This window comes from Carassius auratus, chromosome 35, assembly GCF_003368295.1.
Source record: "Carassius auratus strain Wakin chromosome 35, ASM336829v1, whole genome shotgun sequence".
In the NCBI taxonomy this organism is placed as follows: Eukaryota; Metazoa; Chordata; class Actinopteri; order Cypriniformes; family Cyprinidae; genus Carassius; species Carassius auratus.
Window position 1 is genome coordinate 13,612,882 of NC_039277.1, and position 21,686 is coordinate 13,634,567.

General features: G+C 36.3%; 1 protein-coding gene across 3 annotated transcripts; it reads right to left on the minus strand.

Moving 5' to 3' along the window:
• Nucleotides 1-706: 706 nt before the first annotated feature.
• Nucleotides 707-19,574, minus strand: LOC113054502 (glycerophosphodiester phosphodiesterase domain-containing protein 5-like). Of its 3 annotated transcripts, XM_026220104.1 has the most exons (17): nt 19,224-19,574; nt 12,804-12,968; nt 8,911-9,014; nt 8,508-8,601; nt 8,045-8,104; nt 7,862-7,960; nt 7,668-7,761; nt 7,167-7,312; nt 6,841-6,923; nt 6,535-6,685; nt 6,233-6,454; nt 4,936-5,093; nt 4,250-4,397; nt 3,577-3,659; nt 3,234-3,248; nt 2,931-3,043; nt 707-1,632 (listed from the first exon to the last, which is right to left on the minus strand). In XM_026220104.1, exons 2-17 carry the CDS (start codon nt 12,918-12,920, stop codon nt 1,517-1,519), a joined length of 1,803 nt encoding a protein of 600 aa, XP_026075889.1. In that variant the 5' UTR covers nt 12,921-12,968; nt 19,224-19,574; the 3' UTR covers nt 707-1,516. The 3 variants fall into 3 exon arrangements, with proteins under 3 accessions (XP_026075889.1, XP_026075891.1, XP_026075890.1); XM_026220106.1 differs by lacking the exon at nt 12,804-12,968; XM_026220105.1 differs by lacking the exon at nt 3,234-3,248.
• Between the last annotated feature and the right edge of the window lie 2,112 nt (nt 19,575-21,686).

Consider the following 21,686-nt stretch of genomic DNA (forward strand, 5'->3'; position numbering starts at 1 on the left):
AAACTAAAAGTGGCATTGAAATGCTTAAGTAAATGAGAGCTGCAATCTCAGTAATGCTGACATCTAGTGTGAGCACTTACTGACTACAGCCATAAAACAATGAGCAAACTCCATCTTTTACAACATTATTGCTGCACATGGAACTTAAAATTGTTGAAAAAAATGTTCGGCAAAATAGATCGCACCGCTTTTGTCTTAAAAAATAATTGGTAACACTTTAAAACAACACGAACAAATATAACTGGTTTATTAATCATTAGTTAATGCACATTCAAATAGTTAAAAAAAAAAACTTAATATTTGATTCATTGATTTAATTTTTGTACATGCATGAACTGCAGTCTTTATAATGATTATACAAAACTGTTCAAAGTTTTGGGCTCATTTAAGATTTTGTAAATGTGTTTTACATCTCTAATATTCACCGAAGTTAAAACAGTATTCTGAAATATTACTGAAATTTAACGATTTTCTGTTTTTATTTATTTTATATCTATTTTCATATATAGTTGAAAGCAGTTGTGCCGCTAAATATTGTGGTGGAAGCTGTAAAACATTTTTTTAAGGATTCTTAGATAAATAGAAATGAAAAATAAAGAACAAAAAAATATAAATCATAAGATTATGAATATCTTTAATGTCATGTTTGGTAATTTTAAAGCATCCTTGCTGAATAGAAGTATATATTTAAAAAAAAAAAAAAAAAAAAAAAGATCTTATTGACCCAAGAGTGATTTATACAAACTTTCTGCTCGTGAATGAATATGGCCTATGTGTTACCCAATAATACACAATAAAAAACTGCGGTTTATCATAAGTATCATTCTGAGAGACTAAAGAGTAGCCCTGTCTACTGCAGCACAGGATGAACAGGGCCAGTTTGTGATCAGAAGTGTCTCAATTGTACCAAATATACTGAATAACTTCCAGTAATAATTACCTTCAAAACCCATTTGAACACCTCATGAAAAAGACTCTCAACGCAATTCAGAGATTTCATTACAAAACAAATCACTTAAAAAGACACTGATACAGCAAGGTAGAAGAAATGTGATTTTAAGCTAGTGCAGTGACATGAATCAACAGCAAGCAAATAATGTGTTACAAAAATAACAAAAAAATAAATAATTATATCAGCCTATACAGTCGAGATTTACAAGGGCTAGTTTGGGGCTCAGAACATCTCTGAATCTGTGATTTCGGCATGCTTTAACATTAAATCCATTGATCTTCAGTCTGTTCTTCAAAAATATTATTAATAGGACACTTTAATTACCTGCTTTCAAGATCTGACTCTAAACTTTACAGTCCACAATAATTTAAATACAGTTTGGTACAGGAAAAATACATGGCTATGTAAGGCATCAAAGCAGAACACGGACTCATTCGAATACAGTCCCAGAGTGTCTGTGAACCAATCAAAAATCATTCAATCAATGTTCGAAAAAGCAACTCGGTCTAAATGAATGATTTTGAGCTTGAGATGTCTGTTCCATTAAATGGCTTCAAGTAGTCATTAAAGTTTCGTTGCATGACGGGTGGGTGTCATGATGTCATCGCGGGAGTACATGTCCAGTCCGTTTCTTGTGTACACGGAGAGCTCATCTGTGCTCCCGACACCGTTGTTGATCTCTGAGGGATGAAAGAGCACGAACATCATTAGCCAGAGTTTCACAGGGCAGATTTCTCCACTAGAGGGAGATGTTGGAGTCTGTATTTAAATGAACGAACTTTCACAGAGCCTACCAGAAGACTTTTGAGCCACATGTTATACACACATTAGTGCTGTCAAACAATTAATTGCAATTAATCGCATTCAAAATAAAAGTTTTTGCTTACAAAGTATATGTACTGTGTATATTATTGATGTATATATAAATACACAAAATTAAATTTTCTAAATATAAACATGCAGCTTAATTTATATTATATATAAATATTTTATATAGACAGACAAAATATACAGTACACACACATATATTATGTAAACAAAAACTTTTTTTTAAATGCGATTAATTGCTTGCCAGCATTTTATATATATATATATATATATATATATATATATATATATATATATATATATATATATATATATATATATATATATATATATACACACACACACACACACACACACACACACACACACACACACACACACACACACACACACACACACACACACACACACACACACACACACACACACACACACACACACACACACACACACACACACACACACACACACATACATGCATACACACACACACACGTTGGTATATGTGGTTTATGGGGACTCACCATAGGCGTAATGGGTTTTATTCTGTACAGCACCTAAACCTAACCCTCACAGGAAACTTTGTACATTTTTGGATTTTCAAAATAACTAATTCTGTATGATTTATAAGCGTTTTGAATTACGGGGACACTAAAAATGTCCTCATTAACCACATAAACAAGCTCACACACACACACCAAAATTTATTCAGACATCTTCAACATTTCACACGTATTCACAGTTTAGTCACTATAGTTGAAAAAAAAAAGTGTTTAATCAATTTTACTGATAGTCCACTGTATGAAGAATATGTAACAGTTTATTTATTTTGCTATGCATTGCTCACTTACATAAATGAACTATAGAGTCCTGCACACACTAGTAGAAAAATATCAAAAGTTATATCTGGTAATAAATAAATAAAATATATAATAATACGTAAATAAAAGTTTCTTATCTGTCCATGATACCTAATGCATTAACTAATGTTTAACCTTGTTGTATAATGTGAACCATATGCAGATATGAATACAGATATTGAATGTGCATTACCAGGGGGTGATGTGCTAAAGCCATATGCAGAGGTCACAGCGAGTTAAATCGTTCTGTGGCTTTATTAACCACACAGCTGTGTGCTCATGAGTCTCACCTGAGAAGATCAGTTTCTCCTTCATGAGGTTGACGTCACGACTCGGCCGACGTGCTACAGCGCTGAGCATGATCTGCTCCGGGTTGTAGCTGCGCATGCCACTCATCTTCCACCTGAGGAAAAAGATGACAACACACCGTCGCCAAAACACAAATCAGAGGGTCTGAAAGTGCCATAAAATTCTGGTCATTATATTGAATCTAAGTATCACATCCTGACATATTTGATGAGATGAAAAAAAAAAAAAAAAAAAAAACCAAAACAGTCAAAGAATTCTGTCCCTAAAATACTCATCCTCATTACCTGATCAGGTGATAGCTGAGCAATTTCAGTGAGCAGCAGAGGACAGGTGCATGCAAAGAGCAGAGGACAGCGAGAAAACGGAGGGAAAGTAGAGATTGCCCAGAAAAAAAGAGCAGAGCCATGAGTTGAAAAGTGCCCCGCCATCCAGCAGAGATATAGCAAGCATGCTAACTACAAAACAACCTAACATTAATGCCAATGACTGCGCTGCAAATCAAACAGGCTTCCGTGCAAATGAAATAGTCGTATAGATTAAAGCCATTACCGACACAGCAAAAAAGCTTCAAGTATTAAAAAGTATTGAGAAACAACTTGAAGGACATAATAAAAGAGATGCACTTACTTCTGAAATACGAAGATGCCGATGACAATCGCCACAGAGATTATATCTGAAGTGATCCATATCAGGCCATATTCATCTGCACTCTACACACGTTAAAAGCAGCATTTAGCCATTAGACAGCCATAAAAATACTGAAAATCCCACACCAGAATCCCAATCAAATAAAATTTAAATCTGTATAAAACTGTTTTAATTAATAAGAATATGATATATATACACACACACACACACACACACAGTATATATAATGTCTAATGTGTCTAAATATTTAGCATAAAGGTACCATTTCCAAATAATTTTTTGAAGTATTTCAAAGCTTTTGCCCACAATCCCTTGCGCTACAGGTTTTAGTGATGCACACATATGCAACCATTTGCAACATTATTTCTCAATACTGATCTTGCATCATTTATAAAGCATGTAATGTAAAATCTACAGTATCCAGTGGAATGGAAAGTAGAATGTATAGGGCCAAGATTCACTACATCCACCTTGGAAGATGACAGCATAATCAAATTAGCCATTAAAAGAACATTTGCCAAAGTGTAGGACTCCATGAATGACAAGCGTTCCAAATCTGTGGAAAACTGGCCTGTGTTCTTGAATGTGGCCAGGGCTTTTCGTACGTAATAGGAGTGTGTGAACTGGGATTCAGCCAGAGAGAGATCAGTACCATGATCCAGACAGGACTAGGCACTTTCTTCAGAATGTGTGGGGCATCAGAAGAGACGGACTGAACCCCGCTGCACCACATGAGCGAATAGAGCCACGGCTCGTTCACCGGATACACGTTCACACTCACATTACTGCCAGAGAACTGCCTGCTCACGACACACACATATACACAGAGGAAGTTTGTTTAGTAAAAGTATTGCAGAACTAAACCTCTTCCCTACTTTCATATAAACGAAACATTAAAACTGATTGTGCATGTATGTACTGCATGTATCTATAGACCAAAAAAAGATTTAAACCTCATACATTAAAATGTATATTGTATAACTATATAAATCATAATGCATTGTAATATCATAGTAATAAAAAGAACAATAAAAATGTGGTCTCAAAACACAGACCCAGCCTAAGTATCTAAATGCATCTATTAAAATGGATTGAATTTTTTTATTTTACATTGTACACATTTACACCAAGATAATACAATATTTCCAATAGTTGTATCCCATTTGATAACTCCATATTAACATTTTAATACACTGTGATTTAACCATAATGGCAATAGCTGTATGGTTATACATTTGATGTTATATTTCACTGCAAAATGCTTTCAGTATGATATTTAATACAGACTGAGAAAGGCCGATGTCTGCTGATGTTCTGAGTGTGTGTGTGTGTGTGTACCTGATATCCTGAGCTCTGGCCTGGCTGTAGTGCAGGGTCAGAGTACTGATCCCTCTTTCTTTCAGCTCAGCCACAGGAAGTTTCTCATCTGACGTCTGCTGAAGGAGAGGAACCGCTGCACGCACCTTCTTCCTGTACCAGTCAGGCGTCCACATCACCTACACACACACACACACACACACACACACACACACACAGTAGCTGATTATGTTCTTTTCTAATCTTAGAAGCTTATATCTGGATATTTAAGATTTACACTAAATGTTAAAACATACAGTACTGACAAAATAAGACAACAAACTATATAATTTTAAATAAATAAATATCTGTAAATAATTAATTTAGGAATGGTAAAATTTTGATGGTAATCCTGCACATCAGTTGATTCATTTCAAGTTCAAGTTTCCCTTTTCCCTTACAGACATTTTTAAATGAAGCTCACAGTAATCTGAATACAGTTTGCACTTACCTGCATATCTTCTGGGATTGCCCAGATGTCTCTAATCTTTGGTTCCGAGTCACAGTATTTCTTAAGGATATTTTAGAGTTCCCAGTCCCTAAACTGCTTACCTTAGTTTTATTTAATGATGCCTCATCTTTTATTATTTGCACTAATATGGCTTCTAAATAAGTTATATTTGCAGGTTTAACTGCAGTAAAAAAATAAAAAATATATATATAATGCACTCTTGGTTTTCTCCTGGACCCCCTTCAATAAAAGAATGATAGAATTATTTCAGAAATATTGCTCTTATAGAGAGATCATTCGCTGTCATTCATAAAGCACAAAGTTCATTTCTGGATGTTGGATAAAGTTATTGTTGCACTTTTGAAAACCCATGTTTGTTTTATGTACTTGAGGACACATATATACTACTTGGCATATAACAAAATAAAAGTATACATTTTGTGATAAAATCAAATGAAAAGTTGATCACAAAAAAATATTTATTAAAAATGACTTGTGGCTAATGAAATTATTTTCTAATCTAAACTTTTTAGGAATATTTTTCTCAATATTTAAGACTTTTACAATACGACATTATACTTTTATATGTAATTAAATATTATAATACACATCATTTATTTGAAACTGGTTCTTATAAAGTAGCTGATAAAGGCCTTTTCTAATGTTTGATTTTTTATTAAGAATATTATCTCAAAATGTACGGTTTAGACAGAATAATAACAACACAAGTAAGCATTTATTTGGAGTGTAAAGTAGCAGATTAAGTTATTTTTTAACTTTAGAAGCTTATCAGAATATTTTAGAATGAATAATAAGACACGTTCTCACCTGTTCTGGTAGGATGCTGGATCTCTGAATCACCTTCAGTGCATCACTGACCCAGAGCTGATGCCGGGGATGATGGGACGGAGGGCGCCGCAGGCTGAAAATCACTGAGCGGTTCGCTCTAGCAGCCAGACGCAGCAGCTCCGCTAGGCTACACACCGTCTGATTGGCCGTGCGGTTGCGATCTTTTCCCGACATGTACTGCAGTGTCCAGTATGGATCATCCTGAGGGACAAACAACCTCAAAATCTTTAGTAATTGTGAAGGTGGACAATAAGAAATACGAAAGAAATCAAATGCAATACCCTGAGGAACCAAAGTCCAGCATTGAGACTGCGAATCTCTGTCCAGTTAAAGAACGAGGCATCATGGTCCTGACGGGACGGAAACAGTTTGTCCACATTGGTGGTCCTGCGGAGTGTGCGGTCCCTCATCAAAAAAGGCACTCCATCCAGACTGAAGCGAAAAAAGCATACTAAGTTACTGAGAGCCAATTAGAGTTGTTGCTATTCCTTTCTTCACATTTAACTGAAAATAAAATAAATACAAGATTACGCTTTGTTTAGAAAGGTATGAGAGGTAGGTTTCACACAAAAAAGATAAAAGGATACCTGATGGTAACCTCTGCTTCCAGGGCAGTGACCTTCTGTTGCAGTGCTTTACTGAAGGACATGATGGTGTGTTCTGGAGCGAGCTGAGAGAAAGAGGAAGTGTGTAGTCGGAGTTACTATCCTACTATCAAACCGCTTTAAGCTCCATTGTACATTCAGCTTAATGTTTAGACAAAGTGTAAGTGTTGATCTCTACAGCAGGGGCACACAATCCTTCCAGCGAACTTCAGAAAGAAACCTGGATTCCACAGACGAACCATGTCACAGGAACTGAGTTCAAATATGGCCGATGTTCCAGCCTGGAAAACCAGGATTATGAAACTCACCATTGGAGCTCCACGACGGCCAATGACAGCGGGACGAGGACCGAGCTTGGACCGGTCTATGATGCAGGGAGATGAGATGAAGAGGGGAACCAGATAGAGAACCAGGAGAAGGCTCACATAAATCACCAGCGTTACAACTTGGAATCCTGGATACACACACAAAAATAGATGTCAAAATGTAAACACACCTGTTCAAAGGTTTGGGGTGGGTAAATCTCATAAGCTTTCCAAGGCTGCATTTACTAAATACAGTGAAAACAGTAATATTATGAAGTCTTCAGTGTGACATGATCTTTCAGAAATCATTCTAATATACTGCTCAAGAAACATTTCTTATTATTATCAATGTTGAAAACAGTTCTAGAAAATTCAAAAGAACAGCTTTTGTCATTTCCAAACTTTTGAATGGTAATCTACATATATTTCAAATTCAAGTAGGTGAGGGGTCAGCCAGGCTTCGACCTAAACTGCCATTTCCCCTCACATTACGTTTCAACTCACTTGATCTTTCCACGCGGACCACCTGACCAGCGACGACCCAACCTAATGCTGTGACCACAGATAAAGCCACGATGTGTAGGAACGGCCCTGTGAACTACAACAAATCAATGATCACATCAGAACAGAGCCTAAATTATTTGAGAAGAAAGACCTCAAGACACTGGGCAGCAATATGCTGATGAGACTGATCCAACCTGCAGAGAAATGATGACAATGTCCCATTCATCCTGCCAGAAATCATCAATGGACACCAGTCCTGCTATGGTGGTGAGCAGAATAGCCAGGACTACAATCTGTGCAAAATAAAGCTTGTTATGATGTACATGAATAACCCCAGTCTAGCTAAAGGCTTAAACAGATGTATAAACTCATCTCACCTTATGGATCCAGTACAAGTTAAGCTGCTGTCCCAGTACAATGTGACAAAGTGCAAGAATCTGAAAAAAAAAAAAATATTTTAATAATAATAATAATAATAATATTAAATATTATTATTATTATTATATTTATTTTAAATATAAAATAAAATAAATTAAAATACATAAAAATGAATAAAAGTAATTAAAAAAAACATTTATCTGATGCTCTTACTCACTTATATAGGTATTATATAAGATTTTCTACATAATAATAACAATAATAATTTTCAATAAAAATAAAATAAAAAATCATACACACTCACAAGCGTGTATATGTAATTAAGGCTGCAAGGGTGATGTTTTGAACTACCAAGCAGTCAGTAATGGTTTCACCATGTTAATGCAACAATCAACATGCCATAAAAAGTTAAAACCACTGCTTACTTTCTGTGTCACATGTGCATGTGTTAAGAATGCTCACCATTAAAAATGCAGTGTAAGTGAATCCTGTGAGTGTTGTGGTGAGAATAGGGACTGTGCCATCCTTCCAAACGGCTGAACGATTATATAACAACCTGCCAGAGAAACAAACACCATCAACAGAAGGGAAAAAAAAACAGAGCATGCTTAGCACATGATGTTTTCCAAAGCTTAGTGTATAAAATTAATTCAGAAACCTGTTAAGAAATCCATGTAGATGAAAGTAACAGAGTAAACCTCGCAATCAAACTAGTAAACTCATAAAACATGCTGTAGTAATGAAATGTGCAATCATGGCTTGATGTCAGCTTCGTGGTGGAGACACACAGCAGGGATCAGAGTTAATGACCTGCTGATGTCAATCCTAAAACAGCAGGTTCCTCCAAACATCAGGCTGAACTCACCAGTTGAACTCGTTGTAGTCATTATGAGCCACCAACCAGAAGTAGGACCAGACGAGGAGAAGGAGAAAGGAACAGCAGAGGAGGAAGAACCATGAACATTCCCACTGAAAAACAAAAACCGGATATAAGCACGCATGCCTTCCAGACAGACTTATGTACATTTGTTCATTTAGCAGATGCTTTTATCCAAAGCTTGTGAGGAACACAACAAGACAGACATGGCAGACTGACAAACAGGGCATTAATCGATCATCCAGCCTGTCTGTGATTTTTTTCACAACTTATTTTTTATTTATATGTTCCAAATTGGGACATTTAATAACCGTCTTTATATCATTTACAACATGTTCACATCTGGACTCAGCACTCATTTAATCACATATCATGTGTGGCAGGGGATATAAAAGGCCACTGAGATCAAATACAGAGCTTTAAAGATGCCTTAAAGTTGTAAAGAGCATGATAGAATGTGAGCTTTAGTAACTAATAAGTTTATGAACAAAATGACAGGAATTTAATTAAATTCCTTCACCATAGAAACCACGCAGCGTTCAATAGAGAATTACAGCAGCAATGGAACATTTTCAGCACAGCGGGATCATTCTGAGAGAGAGAGAGAGAGAGAGAGAGAGAGAGAGAGAGAGAGAGAGAGAGAAAGAGAGAGAGAGAGAGAGAGAGAGAGAGAGAGATTGCATGGCACTAAAGCATGTTTCCTAGGAGACCATGCAGTGTCGTTGGTGGAGATCGAGAGGGTGGAGGTTTATTGCTGTTCACAGGAGTTAAAAGGTGATGTAATAAACTTGTTTCGGCTCACCTGATGCTAATACTGAAAAGCGTTACTTAAAACAATATATATTCTTTCTTTCTTTTCTTTTAAACGCCATACCAGCTTCTAAGGCTATATTCATGGCGAGAATAAAGTACAATCAATCAAAGGAAGACTATAAAAGATGTTTAACATTTATTTCCTCTAGAAATCTTAGGACCATGTTCGGATTCACTTGATTAAAATTTTTTCCAAAAGTATCAACGGAATAAAAAAGGTTTCTCACAGGGGCAAACAATATATATTTATAAATAAACAATAACAATACAATTCTCCCTGATGTGTGTGTTAAATGACATGAGCACACATGCTTGTTAGTAGGAAAACCATCAATGCCTGAAACTAATCTCATAGGATTCCTAAATCGATTGTCGTTTAAATTAATCAATTAATTGATTAGTCGTTATTAACCATAATGCTGCAAAATGCATCAATTGCAGGCAGCAGTCACTGCCATGACAGGATGTGCAACCCCCCCCCCCCCACAAAACGCTTTCTCGCTTGAATGAATGGTGTTTTAGACTGAATAAAATGCTAGTAGCAGGATTATAAAATGAATAGATGTGATTATGATCATTTCATAAAATGAAGAGAGCGCGCCATATGCTTGAGATCAATTTGCTGACTTTCCCATCCCGCACGGAGACCGCTGAATGAGCCTCTTTAAATGGTTTTTTGGTGCTCGTTGTTGTATTTTAAAACACAACTGCAATGTTTTCAGCTGACATTATGGCATTTAAAATAAAATGATCCCAAACACTTCCATCAGCGCTGTTGCAGCAAAACACACTGTTGCTCACATTAAATTGATCTTGCTGGATTCTTTTCTGGAAAATGTCAGATTTTGAATGTTTGCGTTCAGGTAGGCCTAGCCTATTTGTTTTTAAAAATCTGACACAGTGCCGGTCCGAAGGGTTGTGGGGCCCTAGGCGAGATAAAGAAATTGAGCCCACTGGTGTGAAAACTGTGAGAAGAAGTCACAAAAAGACAATTTCAATATTTAAGTGTATACATTTTTATTACCTGTAACATATTCAACATGAAATACATGTGTAAAAATATTTAAACAGATTCAAATAAGTTTGCAAGTACTGCAAAGTATTGTCAAACATTGCAACTAAAAGCGCAAGTGTGTTTGAGAAATTAAACTAAATAGATATACTTGAAACACAAATTTATATAGTTCTATGAACTAGTTCTATCAACATGTTTTTTAAGTATTGTCCACCTTTGAGGAGCTGCTGAGAAAAGGCAGTAGATTTTTGGAGGCATCCAAAATAATTGTTGGATACTGTACAGCGGAGGACATATTTCACTGTTCTGTTCATTCATTCTGCACAGCTGACAGCTGCTAATCCCTCAATCCAATCAGCTCCTCCTAATTATAGAGTGGGCGGAGCCAGAAGTAATGACATAAAAAAAGGACAGCGGAGTCTTTTTGAGTCTGATGAGTTTGCTCGGTCAAAAGAGGTATTTTGGATAAAGATGTGGACAGGCACAAGTCAAGAGATGTACAAAAAAAAATCAAAGGCTTTATCAATGCCTAGAAGCACGGTGAAGTCTATTATTAAGAAGTGGAAGGTATTTGGTACAACACAGACCCTCCCTGGATCAGGACGTCTTTCCAAATTGGATGAAAGAGCCAGGAGGAAACTGGTCTGAGAGGCCTACAGCAACTCTGAAGCAGTCGCAGGAATTTATGAAAAGGGTGGTCATTGTGTGCATGTGACAACAATATCACAAATTCTTCACAAATGTGACTAGTATGGGAGGGTTGCAAGAAAAAAAGTCACTCCTCAAAAAGACCACATGCAGACACGACTGAGCTTTGCCAAAACCCACCTTGGAGATTCTGAGGCAAATATGAGACTAAAATTGTATTTAGCCGCAGGAGGAAAATCTACTGCCCTGCGCCTGACAGTTGTCAAAGGGAAGAAGGTTTACCTTCAAACATGAAAATGACCCAAAGAACATAGCAAAACTGAGATCACAGTGGTTGAAGGAGAAAAAGGTGAATGTGCATGCATGGCTTAGACAGAGCTCAGACTTAAACTCCACTGAAAATCTGTGGAATGACTTTAAGACTGCAGTCCACAAATAGTCACCATCAAACTTAAATGAACTTGAGCAGTTCTTCAAAGAAAAGTGGGCAAATATCGCAAAGTTTAGATGTGCAACCACAACAGCAAAAGGTGGTTCAACAAAATACTGAAACAAGGGGATGATCCTTTTTCCAACTCAGTGATTATCTTTTTTCTATACCCACTGTACACTTAAGCTTGATACCCTATGAATATTAGAGGACCGTAGGTAAATATTAGATAAGGGTTGATTTTCAATGTGACTGTGGCTCATTTCAGGTCAGAACATTTGATCACTGGGCTGAAATGGATGTGTGGTTAAAATAACAGGCTTTAGCTGCTTGATTAATTTTACCAAATAAGCTCAGTATCCAGTCTGGCGTCACAAGACATTGAACTGACAGGTCAAAGAGAGACAGAGAAACCTTACTAAGCCTTTCACTGTGTTGTATAAAGATTGGAATTGACCTACAACACGTCCTCCAGGGAATCTGAAACTCTGGCTTGAGTTTCTCCCTGTCTGACAGAGACATTCAGACAGCAGAGGGGAAAGCGTTTTTGCTTTATTACAAACTAGTTGTCCTTCGGTTCCTCAAATAATTAGTGAGCACCAGGCACTGACAGAAATTTCTATAGAAAAGCACCGGTATCATCAAAGTAGTTCCAGAACTATGATCCAGAGGTGTGGGAATCATAGATGACAACTGACACTTTTCTAAGCTCCGCCTGCTTGGTTATTATTGGCCACTCATTCAAGCTTTACACATCTTCCCATCAAAATGGCTATCCATCACACTATTGTTACATGGGCTGGAATAAAGTTTGATAACGCAAAGTATTTTTTTATTAGATTTTTTTATTTAAATTATTTATTTCTTTAAAAGAAACTGTTAAACTGCATCATAACTACAAACCAAAATCTAATCTTTATTCGGTCTTCATGTAGTTAGAATAGCTTCTCCAACAAAGGATGATGCTGTGGTTACCTTGGAGCTGTCGTCATGGGAGCGCTGGTACCGTTTCCAGCGGCAGCCGTAGATCCCGGTCAGGCAGGACAAACACAGCTGTCTCTCATACACCTGTAACGGTTGGTGTTTCACCATAGTCAGGCCAAAGCTGATGCGCAGACATCCCACTCACACACTCCAGACCTGCAGGAACGAGACGCATCTGTAAGAAATGACATCAGGCCTATCCTGTCTTCAACTAAATTACACTGTTGGTGTTGATATCGCATTTAAAACCTTGAGGATTTAGCCATTTAGCTGTGTCTGGGAAACTTGCCTTAGGGAAACATACTAGAGAAAATTCTACAGCCTCAGATATGTCAGTAATAACTGCAGTAATAATCTGTGGGTCAACAGTAATGTCAGTTCACAATGCCATTTTACCCCGACTGAAATACAAAGTAAAAAATCTTTTCATAATCACAGCATCATGGGTTATACAGGAAATTATATCAAACTGCAACTGAACGCAACGGCAACACCACTGTCAGCATTTAACAAATGAACAAAATGAAGACTAATTAGCAAAACTGTATGTAGACTTTCTGCTTATATTCGTCATACAAGTAATTCCAAAATGAAGAACACTCAGTCATGCCACCAACCTGGCCAAACAGATAAGATTTAGCCGGATCTCGGACAATTCTTGCCAGTTTGTGGAGTAATTTGCATCTGATGGTCAGTGAACAGCCCTTCTGAGGTTGAGAGCAGGTCCTACAGGACTCTGTGTGACAGCAGCTCTTTGATTATGAGCTGTGAGACACACACACTTCCAGATTTTACAGAATCAGATATTCAAATGTGACCCGACCGAGTCAAAGCAGCCTTCTCTGTCAGTCTACAGGTCACCATGGTCCCAAAGTTCAGCTCAGCAGAATGTCGATCAAAAACATTAAAGCCTGGTTGAAGAACAATTTGAAAAAAAGTGTACTGATAGTCAAACGTTTCTTTAACTACGTCTTCTTATTCCAAATGTGTCCAGTGGTCTTAGGGCTGATGAATGTCAAAATGATAGAGATGGCCGATCAAAGAAATTTGGACGATATTGTTAACATGAATTTACAAAGAATGCTTCAGTTTTAGCAGATTGCAAAATGTAACATATAAGTAGCTAAATATGAAATATCTGACAACAGTTTTACAATATAAATTTAATTCCTTACATTTATATAGCGCTTTTCCAGACACTCAAAGTGCTTACATAGTCAGGGGGTATCTACTCATCCACCACAAGTGTGCAGCATCCACCTGGATGATGCGACGGCAGCCATAGTGCACCAGAACGCCCACCACACACCAGCTTACTGGTGGAGAGGAGACGGAGTGATGAAGCCAATCAGCGGATATGGGGATTGTTAGGAGGCCATGATGGTCAGAGGCCAATGGGCGAATTGAGCCAGGATGCCGAGGTCACACCTCTACTTTTTTCGAAAGACATCCTGGGATTTTTAATGACCACAGAGAGTCAAGACCTCGGTTTAACATCGGAAATGTTGAAAGACTGACAATAATTCGTACTGTAGTCGTGAAAACTTTTTAGTAAAATGTCACTCTCTAATTCAAAAGCATAGACTGTCATTTACATGATTCATGTAATGAATAACCAAATGTGACAGGACAAGAAACATTAACAGAGCCATTTTTGGCTCTTATGTATACAATAGAAAGGATAAAGTAAATGTATATGCAATTATTTTATTGTTCTTTGTTTACCTTTATTCTCTTAAATCCATTTAAATCCTATAATTATGTTATTTAATAAACAAATAAAAGACTTGGTTATTTTAATTTATATAAAAGGCATAATTGATTTCCCTCTAGTGCATAATACATAAAACCACAAACCCATAAGTCAACCACTGACCCAGCATTCCCACACCAGATGCTCCAATGAAAAACAACAGATCTCAATGACAGTAATTAAAGAGGGCTATCAAGACGCAGCCGGCACAGATTTGATCTTTGTCCACCAGAAGCACCCACTCAGACAGATTAGCATATCATTAACATCTTCTAAAACCCACCTCACATACACAAACAAGCCACTACGAGTCTTCATTAGTCATTTCCTCAAAAATCCTGCTTCATATTCTACAATAATCATATTCCTTTGACTCATTCAGAACAGACATTAACATATGAACCCTCACAAGCCATCTTATAACCACGGTTCTAAAAGTCACGATGGCTGTGTTACAAATCATTATGAAAATGCTAAAACGAATGCATGAGAATATGAAAGCATGTGTTACTCTTTTCTACACTTCCAGCTGCATGTCCATAAGATTTAGTGTTTTTTTTTTATTTAACAAGGTTGCATTAAATTAATCAAAAGTGCTAACAGACACATATATAATGCTACAAACTATTTCTATTTCAAATAAATACGTTTATTGAACTTTCTAGTCATCAAATGTATCAGGGTTTCTACGAAAATATGAAGCATCACAACTGTTTTCAACATTAATAATTATTATAAATGTTTCTTGAGTAAACCAGAATGATTTCTGTAGGATCATGATGTGACTGAAGACTAGAGTAATGATACTGAAAATTTAGCTTTGCAATAAATTCAGCTTTGGAATAAATAACAATTTAAAATGTATAATACTTAATCATATTAATAATAATTCACAGCATTACTGTTTTTACTGTATTTCTGATCATATGAATGCAACCTTTGTGAGAATATTTTTTGTGGACTGTATGGAATATGATTTTTCTTCTTCTCTGTGTTATTATGTCTTCCTATGACACACTCAGAAGCAGCTACATGATTATGGAAGAGCAAAACAGATCCATCCACCTCAATATTAATATTAATATACATTCTTCATAAATCCATTAAAACCGTATCTCTCAGTGTTCACAGTGGCAGTCACATACAGTACTAGAGCAAGAGAGAGGTAGTGTATAATGTAAGTGTGTGTGTACTCCGCTGTGTTGGTGTGGGGCTTCATGCTCCAGCCTGTTTCCATGACACTGAGCTTTCCATGAGTTTTAAAGACTTACAAAAGCCCGAATTCTCTAACATGCTGCTTTGAGCCCTATTCCCGCCAGCTCTAACTGCAGACCCTGTTGCTCTTCCACGGCTGTTGGACTTTCCCGACAGGTACGACTGCCAGAAACAGGAAGCTACCTTTGGTCTGCTTAATTTCCTGCCTCACTACAGACCCTCACCTCAAGTGACCAGGGGACCAAATTCAATGGACTTTTTCAGCAGCTTTGGGTCTAGAAGTTTATCCCCATTCATTTTCTACATACAGTATTTTAAGCTATATTTATAAGCCATTAATCAAAATTGTAAACTTTGATTTGAAGCAAAAACAAGTGTATGAACAGAAGAATGGCAAAATTCACAACTGAATTAAAAAGTCAATATAAAATTACTGACTTTTTTATTAGATTATTTTGTAATTGTATGAAATATCTAATTTTAAATGTCCTGCAACAATTGGAACTCAATGTTTTTTTTATGTTTTTAAAATGTATTGCAAAATATTCAAATGACTTATGTCATTTGCATTGCTTCGTGTAAGTGGGAGGAAGCTGTTTTGGCTGTTTTGACAGCTAATTCTCTAATTAGTGGACCCAAAAGGAATCACTCTTCAAGATTTCAAGTAATATATATTTTTTCAAATGGGAATATTAAACAAATTGAAAAGAGGAAATCAAGCTGTCACTTCTAAAGACAAATTTGCTTATTTACGGTTTCTGAGCTCATGGAAGGCTTGACCTGAAAGGTTTTGACAGCAAGGACATTTCACGAGTTCACTACATATAATAAACGGAGTAAAAGTTATGCGTATTTGGCGTGCTGTCCGAGAGGAGGGCTCAGAGAACCCCAATCAGCAAATCAGCATATTAGAATGATTTCTGAAGGATCATGTGACACTGAAGACTGGAGCAATGATGCTGAAAATTCAGCTTTAGCATCACAAACATTAAGTACATATTAAAATATATCAAAGTAGAAAACAATTATTTTAAACTGTAATATTTCACTATAATACTGTTTGACTGTATTTTTGATAAAATAAATTCAGCCTTGGTGAACCTTAAAAAAAAAAAAACTTTCTTCAATACAATTTAAACATCTTACAAACTCCAAATTACACTACAAAACTGCAACACTTTCTATTCAACGGTTTGAATTCCTAACATCTGACTGAGACATCCGACCTTGAAAGAACGTTACTTTCAGACATTTTACAGCAGCAGGTGCTCAAACATCCTCATTGTTCCTGGTGGGACTTTACAGAGTAATAAAGGTGTCCACTTTAGGAGCCTTGCCAACCGGATAGGGGAACAGTGAATTATCACCAACATCTCTACTAGTTATCACTTCAGAACAGAAGAATAAACTGGATTTATATGGCAGGGAAATGAGCATCCATTGTATGCGGTACACAATGACAAATAACAACTTATAAAATAATTAAAAAATATATGATCATTAGTATACATAACTTTTCTAAATATAATCTAATAATTTCAAAATAAATGTAAATATTTAGGGGCAAAGAAATTGCATATCATTGCACATTACAAATCATGAAAAAAAAAAAAAAAAATGAAAAGAGCAACAGGAACATCATGCAAAATATCTCCTTTTGCAAGTTAAGTCATGCAGATTTGGAAAAACATAATAAAGGTTGGACAACAATATGACAACATATATTACAACAACACTTGGGATGCGAAAATACTGTGTTTTCCAAACACAAACAGCTCATTCCTCCAGCGTTCCTCACCTCAGATTTGGAGTCCAGAAACTCTAATTATCCAGCATGACATTAACAAAAAATGAACTCTGTTTCTATTCAAGGACTCATAAATGATTCAAATGTCTGAAAATAGAGAGACATCATCATAGAGATGATAATAGAGAGACTAATCATAGTACAGCTTCTAACAAGACAGCTGTGACATATTGAAGAACTAGTGAAAAGACTTTGGGAAGTTTCTGTGGGAAATCATCCAACAGGTTTGATGGAGGGTTTCCTTTCCCAGGGATGAAACCAGCCCTTTGTATTCCCACTCCTCTGGTGTGCAAAGACAAGCTCATTTATCTCGCTTTGTGTACTGCTTTTGTTTTGGCACCTTCTAACCTGCTCTGAGAATCTCACAGTTTGGATGTTAAACATTGGTTGTTGTGGTGAGCTAATAATGACGTTAGATGTCATAACAGGAGCAAAATATGATACATAGACATTATTTGTGCCTCTGAAGAAGATGAAAGACATCAACATCCAGCACCCTCTATCTGGTGGTTCCCGTCTTTTGCAAAACACTTCCATTTTGTCCTGCTATTAGTCCTTTCACTCTCTGAAGTTTCCTGAGCAGCAGTCTGCACCACTTTCCTCAACATTCAGCCCAAAACCTTGAAGCTCAAGAGAAATGCTCAGCTCTCATGAGATTCTGGCAACACCATAAACAACTGGAAACCCATAAACCACTGATAATATGAGGAGTAGGCTATCTCAGATGCAAAATTAAAGCCCAACTTTCTTTAACTCAAAGGGACACTTATAATGTGCAGATTCAAGTGGTGATGGTGGAGACCTGGGCCAGTTGTCATGACTATATCTTAATAATCTATGATGTCAAACGTCTGTTTTCAGCACTGATTTTGTATTATGGTGTTAAACTGTTAATTCAAAACCCTTATAAATTAGAATAATTTTGGTGAATTCTGTCCTCCTAAAATATCAATATTTACATAATTTTTTTATAGCTGTTGGGCAAACGTTTAACATCAAACAACACTAGCATACATTCAAACGAGAGCTAACTATAACTATAGTAGACTGTATAGGCTAGTCAAGGTGGAACTGAGAAGATGAACGGTGTTCTCAGGACAAGCATTTTTTATAAATGCCAGGTTGAGGCACTTGGAACAAGATGTCACATGGGTTTAGAAATCAAAAATGTATTTTCAGATTGATTCGTTTTTTTTAATTTAGCTTTTTTTGTTTTCTTCTAATTCACAGGTTTGAATACAATCTTAAGAAAAAAATATGTTAACAAATTAGAAATGTATTAATGTGCAAATTACAATATTTGTATTTAAGTCTCCTGCTTTAAAAATGTTTTACTGTTTAAATTTAGCCAAAAACATGTGTACATCATTATGTATGAGTATATAATTCAAAACCATGAAATACATAAAAGCGCCATAGTACTGCCATCTAATATTGAACAGTCATACTATTTTTGTAAGTGAACTCAGATTAAAAGAAGTTTCAGATAAACCAAACGTGGCTTCATTTACTTATATATTATATGTTGTTATAAAAACATAATATAGACATGCAAATGACAAACTGTACACGTACTACATATACATGTGATAGTAAACATGTTTAAGTAGGCTATAGGCTACTGATCCAGACTCACCTTCTCGACGACAAGGTGATCAGCGCAGGTCCTTGAGTTATTTTTCTCCAGGTTTCTCCTCTTAAACTTGTGTTGTACTTTTTCTATCTCTTTCTCTATATGTTAAACAGACATCCAGCACTCTCAATTTATCAAGGTATATGATATTATTGCAATTAAACTACATTCAAGTTTAGTCAGTGCGCGGCGTTTCAAATTCAGTCTGCCTTACACGATCACCGACGAGGTGGTTTATGTGAATTATTCCAAAATAACGTGTTTTCACGTTGTGTTTGGAGGATTGTGATTCACCGAAGACACTCAGAGAGTAAATCCATCCGAGCCTAAAGCCCGTGGGAGGAGCTGAGGAGCTGCGCGTCTCCGCGTCTCCTCCTCTTCCTCCTCCTCTTTATCAAGCGTCATCAGCGCGCTCCCAGTAATTAACAACCTTAACAACCCACTGTATTCGTGATTAGTGTAACCTGTATTAAAGTTCATGATTAATTAAGTTTAAAACTTAGTTTAAGTTAAAAAGAAAAAGAAAAGTAAAATAATTTCTCAACCAAGAAAACAACTTGGTAACTCGAATCTTTTGAATTCACTGTTACTAAAACGATTCATTAACTAATTCGTTTTGTGGTGCTGACTTTCTGCAGGTTAAAGTAGCCTATGCCATTATTTCTCCAGCAGGTGCATAGTGACAAGTGAGTGTTACTGAGTCATTGTTTCATTCAACCAACTGATTCAGTCGACATCTGAATCTGTATTATTATTTAATATTTAAAAAATGAGTTTCTACACAGATAAGCCAAGTCAAAAGTTTAAAGGGATATTTCAATAAAACTCACCCTCAAGTCATTCTATATGTCAATATGTCTTTCTTCTTTCAGAATACAATATATATAACAACAAGTTAGATTAAAAAATGCCCTGGCTGTTACTAGCTTTATAATGGCAGTGAATGGGGGTTGAGATTTTGAAGCCCAGAAAAGTGCATCCATCGATCATAAAAACTACTCCACATGGCTCTGGGGGTTTAAAAAAAGGCCTTCTGAAGCAAATTGATGCATTTGTGTAAGAAAAATGTCCATATTTAAAACTTTATAAACTGTAATCTCTAGCTTCCACGAACTGTCATACAGGCGTTCACAGAAACTTGTGTTCAAATTAAACAAATCTAGGTTTTCATGAGACTAGCATATTCCTTATCCCTTATCCCTACGTCCTACATCATTCACTGGAACACTGCTCTCTAGTGAATGCTTGTAGAACAGTAAGTGGAAACTAGACATTAAAGTTTATGAAGTTTTAAATATAGTTATTTACACAAATGCATATATTCACTTCAGAAGGCCTTTATTAAACCCCCAGAGCCGTATGGAGTACTTTTTATGATGGATGGACTTTTTTGGACTTTTTTTTTTAAAATATAACTCCAAATGTATTCTTTAAATATGTAAATCATAAACACCTAGGATGGCTCGATGGTGAGTAAATCATGGGGTAATTTTCATTTTGGGTGAACTTTCCCTTTAAGCATCATATAAGCTTGGTAAACATATTCGATTTATATTTCCCCTCATGTTGTTGAACGAGATGCCTCATTCATTTATTTCAATTGTTTGGGCATGATCCTTCAGCAGGCCCAACCAATGCTCCTTCACATCCCCCCTCTAATGCTATTTGTTTGTGCGCTACAGTCAGCATCTGAAATTAGAAAATCTGTCGCAAGCTTTTTCAGTTGCCGAAAAAATAAGTAGATTCCAGGATGATTTGATCACTTTATGATTCTAAAGATAATTCACGAACAAATCACCAGGCCATTAGTTTTAAGGAGGGTTACTTTTATTTTATAAATTATCAGGGTTACTTTTCACTGTTGGTTGGAATGATAATAATTGGCAATGCAAACTTTGCCAGTTATAATGGTTGCTGAGTCTTTTGTGAAGTTTTGTGTAGCAGTGTTTGGCGATACCACCTCTGTCAGGCACAGCCGCTATACAGACCACGGGCAGAGAGCCAGAGCAGAGCATCCACTGCTTCTATTCCAGGATGCCAGTGAGAGATTAACCTCTGGCCTGAGCCAAGCTTGTATCACGTCTAATCTTTAACAACCTACTGGTGGACTGAAGCTGTCCTTCAACAAGCATGACTTTGAGTTAGACACACTAGCCAGGCACAGCTGTTTGGACCACATGTGTATTCATTGTGGTGTTTTCTAATATGCTGAGATGTTAGAATGATTGTTCTGCTAATATTAGCTACAGTCTGCTAGAATATAGGCAAATCCACTTTTAAATGGACAAAAACGCTCATTCAGGAACACTAATTGCTGTCTAAGAAAAAAACTAAAACTATTATATATATATATATATATATATATATAATTTTATTATTGGAATGACACTATGTTGCATTTATTTAACAAGAAGAAATAACCGTAATAATTGTATATATTATAATAATTTGTAAATAACAACTCAT

Bases quoted from the DNA above. Each gene is read 5' to 3' on its own strand.
- LOC113054502 (XM_026220104.1), bottom strand. From the start codon at position 12,920: ATGGTGAAACACCAACCGTTACAGGTGTATGAGAGACAGCTGTGTTTG. The intron at 8,602-8,910 runs GTGAGTTCAGCC...TTTCTCTGGCAG, and splicing joins GACTACAACGAGTTCAACTG to GTTGTTATATAATCGTTCAG. The intron at 7,313-7,667 runs GTGAGTTGAAAC...GTGTGTATCCAG, and splicing joins GGTCCGCGTGGAAAGATCAA to GATTCCAAGTTGTAACGCTG.